The sequence below is a fragment of the Lytechinus pictus genome, chromosome 8 (genome assembly GCF_037042905.1).
Source record: "Lytechinus pictus isolate F3 Inbred chromosome 8, Lp3.0, whole genome shotgun sequence".
In the NCBI taxonomy this organism is placed as follows: domain Eukaryota; kingdom Metazoa; phylum Echinodermata; class Echinoidea; order Temnopleuroida; family Toxopneustidae; genus Lytechinus; species Lytechinus pictus.
Window position 1 is genome coordinate 31,654,064 of NC_087252.1, and position 9,807 is coordinate 31,663,870.

Genomic DNA, 9,807 nt, shown 5'->3' on the forward strand with positions numbered 1-9,807 from the left:
AGAAAATATTTTGAACAAACATGAATAATAGATGTTGACTTTGCTGGCCGTCCATAGTTGCGATTGATCGGATCAATCGTAATTCTTTGTTAGAAGGGGCCCTGACCTAGATTTTACAAGCTTTCTCATGAAATCAGTCCCCTTGTTATTTTTCTAATGATATTAAGGGGCATTGTCTATGAATTTCCTAAACCGTAACATATTTTCAACACATAATCTCTCTTTTTTTTCCCTACATATCCTTCTCTCCCCAGTCATATAACTGTGATTTCTATGAGGTCAGTGCTAAATCAGGCTCCAACGTGGTCGAGGCTTTCACCGCTATGTCAAAGCTTCTCTTACTCAAGGAAGACGAAGAGATTCAGAATTCACTCAACCTCTCTGATACAGGAGAAAGTGGCAAGAGATGCTGTGATACATCTTAGATATCATCTCTCTTTGAGTTAATGTCTCTGATGTTAGTGTTAAGTCAGGCTTCCCCTCATAGACACTATAAATATTAGCAAGAGATGCTGTGTGACATCTGAGATATCATCTCTCTTTGAGTTAATGTGTATGATGTTTTTACACTATCAGGCTGCATTATGGTTGTGCCAATTGAGACCCCACCATGAGCGAAGCTTCAGAATTTATTAATGGTCAAAGTCAATGGAGGCAGATGCAAGAGGTGCTGTGATACATCTTAGATATCATCTCTCTTTGAGTTAATAAATGTCTCTGATGTTAGTGTTAACTCAGGCTCCCCTCACAGACACTAATAATATTAGCAAGAGATGCTGTGAGACATCTGATTTTCTTTGAGATAATGTATATGGTGTTTGCTCTATCAGGCTGCACTATGGTCGCACCAAATCAGGCTCCACCATGATCGAAGCTTCAGAATTTATGAATGGTCAAAATCAATGGATGCAGATGTAAGAGGTGCTGTGATACATCTTAGATATCATCTTTATTTGAGGTGATGACTATGATGTTAGTGTTGTGTCAGGCTCCCCATCACAGACACTAAATATATTGGCAAAAGATGCTGTGAGATCTTTCTTTGAGATAATGTATATGATGTTGGTACTATATCAGGCTCCAAGTGGTCAGCAAGTTTCAGAATTCCCTCAAACATTACAGACAATGGAGACAGTTGAAAGAGAAGCTGTGATACGTTTTAGTTATCATCTCTCTTTGAGATGCTTTCTTTGAGAATAGCACTTAATTGGGGTCTTTTGTGGTCAAGGCTTCCAGAATTCACTCAAACGTCACAGACAATGGAGACGGATGCAAGCGATGCTGTGAAGCATCGTCAAGATCATCCTTCTTTGAGATGACGTCTATGATGTTAGGTCCAATCATGCTTCAACGTGGTCGAAACTTTCGAATTCACTCAAAAGGCAAAGACAAGTAAGACATCTTTGAGATCATCCTTCTTTGAGATGATGTCTATGATGTTAGCGCAACAACTAGGCTCCACTGTGGTCCAAGATTCTGAATTCCCTCAAACGTCACAGACAATGGAGACAGTTTCATGCAAAGCTGTGGGACCTCTGCATGATCATCCTTCTTTGAGATGATGTCTATGATGTGTGAGGGCCAAATCAGGCGTCAACGTGGTCAAAGCTTTAGAATGCACTGAAACGTCAGACAAGCAAGACATCTTCAAGATCATCCTTCTTTGAGATGATGTCTGTGATGTGAGGGCCAAATCAGGCTTCATTGTGGTCCAATATTCTGAATTCCCTCAAATGTCACAGATAATGGAGACAGTTTCAAGCAACGCTGTAGGTCATCTGCATGATCATCCTTCTTTGAGATGATGTCTATGATGTGAGGTCCAATCATGCTTCAACGTGGTCGAAACTTTCGAATTCACTCAAAAGGCAAAGACAAGTAAGACATCTTTGAGATCATCCTTCTTTGAGATGATGTCTATGATGTTAGTGCAACAACTCGGCTCCACTGTGATCCAAGATTCTGAATTCCCTAAAACATCACAGACGATGGAGACAGTTTCAAGCAAAGCTGTGGGACCTCTGCATGATCATCCTTCTTTGAGATGATGTCTATGATGTGTGAGGGCCAAATCAGGCATCAACGTGGTCAAAGCTTTAGAATGCACTGAAACGTCAGTCAAGCAAGACATCTTCGAGATCATCACCCTTTGATATGATGTCTATGATGTTAGCGCAACAACTAGGCTCCACTGTGGTCCAATATTCAGAATTCCCTCAAACGTCACAGACAATGGAGACAGTTTCAAGCTTAGCTGTAGGACATCTGCGGGATCATCCTTCTTTGAGATAATGTCTGTGATGTTAGTACTACAACCAGGCTCCCCTCATGGTCGAGGCTTTCAGAATTTACTCTGAAAACGTCACATACGATTGAGACAGTAGCAAGAGATGCCGTAGGACATCCTAGATCTTTCTTTAAAGGTCAAGTCCACCCCAGGAAAATGTTGATTTGAATCAATAGAGAAAAATCAAACAAGTATAACGCTGACATTTTCATCAAAATCGGATGTAAAATAAAGCTCTTAAGAAATTGTAAAATGTCATGACTTTCTTGTTTTACATCCGATTTAGATGGAATTTTCAGTGTTTTGCTTGTTGTATTTTTCCCATTTTATTCAAATCAACTTTTTGCTGGGGAGGACTTGTCCTTTAAGATGTTGATCTTAGCTCCGCATCGTGCTTCAAGTTTCAGAATTCATTAACATGCACAGACAATGAAGATGGTAGACAGATATTAATGCTTTGAGCTGTCCTAGAGTCTTATCAATTCAGAGAAAAATATTTGAGATTGTTTATTAGGAACATGCATATGACTAGCTGTCCACACTCACCAATAAAAAGCGTCATCATCCTTGCTTCTCTAAGGTGTAATCAGGGCCCCGTTGCATAAAAGTTACTATTGTGGTAACTTTGCCATCCAGTGGTAGCTACCATGGTAACAATGATCAACGGCCAATTAGAATCAAGGATTCAATGAAAGATACCATTGCATGGCAAAGTTATAATAGTAGCTTTAATATCCTACATAAATTAAATCATGTATGCTGAGTGGTTTAAATAGCATCATGTGACCAAACATATTCTCACTATTTTGCAATGATGTTGAAAATGAAACGCCCACTGAAGAAAAAATTGCTATTTCGTGACGTCAATGATGGAATAGTGCACTAATCCATAATTTACGTCACAGATCATTGCCATGGATCGCACAATCTCTCAGGAGCAGGCAGAATGCGCGTTCCGCTGAGCGCGTAGCTTCAGGAAAAGTAGGTTAGTCAGCGCAGCATGTTATCTATATTTTGATTCAGATTATAAAAAGATTAAAACTACGTGTACAAAAAACTAGATTATCAAGATCTGTCGTTCCTACTTATTAAATGTACGATGTAAAACAAATCTACTAGGCCTTTATTTCGAAAGTATAAAGGGGAATTATTCATCTGAGGTTGGACTGTCATTACGTGTACTTTTGCCAGTACAACCGAAGACAAATAATTCCCGCTATACTTGATCAAAGCCTGGGGGGTGTTTCACAAAGATTTAAGTATGACTTAGAGTCGCACTTAAATACCAAATTGCGTACGGTATGAAAGGCTTGACCGCATTGGTCAGATCGTGTCATGAGGACGCGCACTACTGCGTGTCTATCAATAAGATCGCGCATTCCATATCATGTACGCGTAGGCATTTAAGTACGACTTAAGTCATACTTAAATCTTTGTGAAACACCCCCCTGGTATATTTGTATATTATGCAACTTGGCCCTGATTGCTATGATAATGCCTTTGTGAAGCAAACACCCATCCATCATAGAATGATTATAGAATGACACATACATGTATATGATAAGTTAGAATTAACTTTTTGAGATTTTATTTAGAACTATTCACACAGATGAGTATTATTTATTGTAGAGTTGTGCTGGTTTCAGTTGAGAGAGAGGAATCACTCCTCATGATATGAAATATGTGCCTTTTTCACCTACCGCCTTACTACTGGGTCGCAAAATTTACTGAATTATATTTCATGTGCAGAGAAATATTTTAGCAAACTGAGAGAAATTATATTTGCACGAAGAACATCAAGATTTCCTGAATGTGAAGAATAGTGCATGTATTTTTTTTTTTGGGGGGGGGTTTGTCTTAATAGTGGCATATCTATTTAATTGTGGTAGGGAGAAGAATATTTCCACCCATTTAAATTCAATAATTAATTTATTCAAGCAATGTTATTCGAATAAAATAATGCTTAACAATAACAGAGGTAAATCAGGAGTGAACACTTTCCACTATTATAGATCTATTTGGACACTCTAAAGGAACAAAATCTGTCTAATTATTGGGAGTGGTGAGATATTTCCACCCAATTGCATTCATTACTGGTTTACAAGTCACTCTGTCTTCATAATGGATACTAAAAACGTACTCACAAAGGGGATATTTTCCACTGTAAACCTGTTTTGACTTTCTGTAGAAGCAAAACTTTATAATTGTGGGAGGTAATAGAATATTACTATCCATTTGTATCAGTAATTGGTGTTCTAAGTTAGGGGAAGTAGTCATTGGAGATTAAAAATGTGATAAAATTTCGGTGTGGTTTTTGTCCTATTAGAGAGTTTGTTCAATAAGCTTTTATGAGGTATACAGAGCTGCCAAGTAGTACGATTTTTCCGTATTAAGTACGTTTTTGCAACCAAAATACGGCAGTACGTTTTTTCTTTAAAAAATACGTTTTTTGTATTTTTTTTTTTTTTTAATCGAAATTTATTGAGAAAAATAATCTCTATATGTCTCTATTTCATAAAACGTACACAAATATGGTTATTAGATAAATGTTTATTTCAGGTAACTTTTTTTTTGTAAAAACCAGGTTGAGATATACACAAGTTTCAATGCTTTTTTTTTCATCTGCAAGAGCAGTGCACATTTTAGCTTGCATGATGGGCGAGTGCGCCAAGCATTTTATTATGAAATACACTTTTTTGGGGGAAAATACAAAATATTTATCTCACACGGTAAAAATACTGATTTTTTTGTCAAAATACTGATTTTGGGGGATAAGAATACTGAAAATGCAAAATACAACTTGGCAGCTCTGGGTATACTTAATTTTCTCCTTTTTCATTGCCAGTATTTTGTTGAATTTTCCCTTCAGAGACTGAGCGTTACAAACAGGGTGTGTACTTCACATGTATTTCGAAAGTTTTTTTTTATATAAAAAATTGCTCTTGAAGACATTGCATATTTCTCTTCCATAGGTTGTATACAGTTACTTTTCTTGTAGCATTTTGTATTCATAAGTTACATACGTTCAAACATATGTAATTTAGTTGGGAAAATAATCTGAGGTGGTGTTGTGAGAAAATATTTGCAAACAATTGAAAATTTCTGCTGCTAATCTTCAATTGATATGTCCATTGTAACTATACCAAATTTATTTTAGCACTAGTAGCCAGAAGCAGACCGACAGTCAAGTGTGAATTTACAATTGATTGCAAGACTTGTTGACTGATTTAGTGACCTAAATTTGATTTGCAATCGATTGCAACGTTCTTGCACCCCCCCCCCCTTTAGTCCTCATAAAGCCATCAATATTTTGATGCTTGCAATTAAATAATTTATAAATAGTAATAATGATAGATGTTCTTGAATATTGTTTCTAACATATCTTTGGGGCAACATTAGAAAAGATCAACCCAAAGCATTTCATTTTTGCAAATTTTAAGGTTTGATTTTGGCTGTCATGATGGCAAAATCTTGGGACAACTTTAGATAAGATGTCACCCCAAAGCATTCCATTTTGCAATTTTTTGAGGGCCAATTTTTGATGAAATAAGGGCAAAATTTTGAGGCAACTTTAGAAAAGATGGCCACCTGAAAGCATTCCATTTTGCAAATTTTAGGGGCGATTTTGGCTGTCTTGATAGCAAAATCTTGGGACAACTTTAGAAAAGATGGTCGCCTCAAAGCATTCCATTTTGCAAATTTTAGGGGGGTGATTTTGGCTGTCATGGGAGCAAACTTGCCCGTCGCCCTCCTGTATGTTTATGCTTTAATGCAGTATAATAGGTAATAAATTGATAGACATCATGAAGTGTTTGTTTGATTTGTTTACAAAATTTATGTTTGAAAAGTGTTCTTGCCAACCTCGCGACCTCGTAAGCTTGTCACAAGTCGTCTGACATATCAATTGCCTTTAAATGATTTCTCTCAAAGAAGTGAGTTCTTCCAAAGCTTATTGCCTTAGATTTTTGATAGTGCAATTTTTTTAATGTTTGTTCTTTCCATAGATTTATAAAGTTGTCATTATAAAATGTAATTTTAATCGTTGAGAAGCATTCCTACTTAATATCAGAGTGTTCATCACTTTAGCTGAGTAATGTAGAAATGCATATTTTGTACATATCAAAAATAAAGATGTATTTTATATGTAGAAGTACGAAATATATCATTATAAATATATATCAGATATTTGAATGGGATGTTGTTAAATTTATAATAATATAGGTATATTTACCCGGGGAAGCCACTTCATGTCTGAAAACTGTTCTCCCAGCGGGCCCTGCTATTATTATTACCCCGGCTTTAGCTGGGCTGCCTAGGCGCTCAAGCATTCAAGGAATTTCTTTCTACCGGGTACCCATTCACCTCACCTGGGTTGAGTGCAGCACAATATGGATAAATTTTTTGCTGAAGCAAACTACGCCATGGCTGGGATTCGAACCCACGACCCTCTGTTTCAAAGTCAGAAGATTAATCCACTGGGCCACAACGCTCAAAATTTGTGGGGGAGGCTAGTAGTTATTGTTAATCTTTTCTAAGCTCCGATAGTATATTTATAAATTGTAGAGTTACTGTCAGTGTCATATACCAACAACATTTGCTGAGTTAAGACTATTAGGATCACAAAAATCCACTCGACATTTGAGAAATTCAAATACGAAAAGGTATCATTATATATGTTGTGCATAACCTGATCTAAACATTCGCTTTGACTTGGGCAAATATTTGACTTAGGAAAGTCAACTTCAATGTAAACTTACCTATACATGGACATTTAATAATAATGAATTTCCACTGTTAAATATTGCTTAATACATCGCAACAATGTCTCTGAGCACTTTACAGATATATTACTACATGTATTTGTATATTTTCTCAAGGTAGCACTATAGAAAGAGATTGTGGTGTACAAGTAACAATTTAGATACAGCTTGTAAAGAGAAACCAAAGATTAAACACTGCATCCTGTGAAACTGTTGGAGCTCATTTTGCCAATTTAATATTCATCGCTTTCTTTGGGGGGTTTTGGACTGGTATTTGATCAATATTTCACTGAATCGAACCCTAGAAATCATTTTGCTTCCATAGTACCCGATGATATAGTACTTCAGGATTTGAATACGATAAATTTATAATCCAATTCATTATGGTTTGTGCCTTTACAGATAGTGCCTAGTACAGAGCTGGTGCCTTAGATCAAAAAGTTATATATTGTCTTATTTTTTATATTGAGAAATTATATATTTATTCAGTACTCGTGCATATCTTCACAATTCATGCATTTCATAATACATTTGTGCAGGTTGTATTTCTGGTTTAATCCTGAGAGAGTGGGTTGCAATGGTGTACGCATTAGCATGCATTTAAATCATTGTTTCTTTTTAAAAGTTGTTAAATATCTCATTTATATAGTACAGTTTTGCTGGAATCTCACTTGTAGATCTATCTATTATTCCTTATTATTCCGTGCACAGAGGGGGGGGGGGTGGCATTCAGCTATGTTGCTGTACACACACAAGACCACAGAATTTACAAACCTGCCCTACATATCCAAGTATTTTTGCATGCTATTTTGACAAATTTGCCCCCTAAACAAGTACAACACCTAAAACGTGTATGTTTTTTACTCTATAAATGTACCATTTTTCCCCCTGATTTTGGCCTTTTCGATACCCTAAATGTGTTACGCTCCATGATTGGCAAATTATTTTTTTTCTCACATTTTTGGGGTCGCGTATATGTACAGCAAAATGGTTGAGTGGCCCCCAGCCGTTCCCTTAAATATTTCTTGAATTTTTCATTAATCATATGTAATGTGTTCTCGCTAAAGAAAAGGTGTTGACCTAAGAGAAAAAGATTGCTTCCCATGTGTTATCAAACCCATATATATGTATTATTAAATGCCTTTTTTGTAATTTATAATATAATTACAGGGTGCTACATAAGCACTTGCCCGATTGCCTGGGGCAAGTGAAAGTTACAGCCGGGCAAGTGTTTTGAAGTAAAGACCAAAACTACTTGCCCGAGTTGGGCAAGCAAAATTCTCACAGTAGTATTACCAAAATTAGGGTCGATATGATATGATATTGACCCTAATTTTGGTCATGGCAGGCAAGATAAAATCACTTTGGAAAAAGATGTGCAATAACAAGGTCGATCAGTTCATGTCAAAAGAAAAAAAGGTCAATGGTTTATAAAACCGCAAAAACTTTCTTTTGAAGAGATAAAACTTTTTTTTTCATGGATTTTTTCGGGCAAGTGAAATAGATCTTTGGGCAAGTATATTCCAACTATTGAAAAATTTACTTGCCCGACCGGGCAAGTGCTTCTAAAAAGTTATGTAGCACCCTGAATATCCTTATCTAAATATCAGTACTGCATTAGAATTCAATGATATTGTTAAACACTTTCTAATATGTTTACATGTATTCTTAGTTTCATCGTACAATCACTCTTCAATATGAAATAATGAGTTCTACTTAACATATGTTGTACTGAAAGCCCTAAAGGTAAAAAGTAACCTGTTTTGATGAGTTTGTTAGTGTTTTGATTGATGTTTGAAATATTGTTTTGTGTATTATATCATTAGTTCCATTTTATATATTTTTAATCTGTTTCATTGAAATCAATAAGTGACTTCATTTTTATTATTCATTAGTCTGTTCACCCTTAGAGGTAAACAATTGATTGAGTTGTTTTCTATGTACAGTGTTTCTTTTATGTCATATCTCTGAGCCTTTGAGATTTATTTTGTTTCCATTTGTGTGTATAGATTCTTAATTTCATTGTTTGTTGTACTGTTTTTTTTTCTAGCTTTAAAATTTTACTAGCTGGAGGTCAATCTATTTCTTGTTTAACTCAAATTACAGAGATTTATTCCAGATTTAATGTGGTTTGTGCAGTGTTTCCACAACTCAAAAAAATAACTACCCCCCCCCCAAAAAAAAAGGCATTTCCTGGAATAAAAAAAAAATTGAAATAAAAATCAAACTGTAATACAGCGAGCCTGAACTAAGGCCTGGTGATAGAAGAAGGGAATTAAAGACTTCTTTTTTCACAAAATCACATTGCAGATTTATCATAGGTTCTATGGTGGCCTTAAAGATTAAAATATTTGTTTTAAAAAATCTTATCACTAACTTCAATTATTATTCTGCTTTTCTCATATTCTCTCAATCAGATTGGTTAGATTTCACTTAATATATGTTTATTTAGAGATGATGTTAAAATGTGCAATTATAGAATTTTATTTCACTGAATTAAGAAAATAAAATAAATATTATTTTATCATCAGTACTTTTTTTACTTATGTTGTCAATGTGTGTTTTTATGGTAAAATGTATGGGGCATATTCACTCGGGTTTAGCAATACCACTGGGGCATGACAGATGCCCAGTTTTTCTCTCTTTTCATTTTACCTTCAGGAAAAGAATAGTGAAAAAAGGAAGTAGGGGGAATAAAAGGGGAGAAGAGTATAAAAAGGATTTGTCTGGGCCAAGGAAAAAATTACACCGAGGGGAGGG

At 35.6% G+C, this 9,807-nt stretch overlaps 1 protein-coding gene across 3 annotated transcripts in view; it reads left to right on the top strand.

Annotated features, from left to right (window-relative positions):
* Positions 1-9,573, top strand: part of LOC129266528 (EF-hand calcium-binding domain-containing protein 4B-like) — a 44,234-nt gene extending 34,661 nt beyond the window's left edge. For all 3 annotated transcript variants that reach the window (XM_064103927.1, XM_064103929.1, XM_064103928.1), the window contains exon 18: positions 255-9,573. In XM_064103927.1, coding sequence (XP_063959997.1) covers positions 255-425 — 171 coding nt within the window. In that variant the 3' untranslated portion in view covers positions 426-9,573. The remainder of the gene's footprint in view (positions 1-254) is intronic.
* Positions 9,574-9,807: the final 234 nt, after the last annotated feature.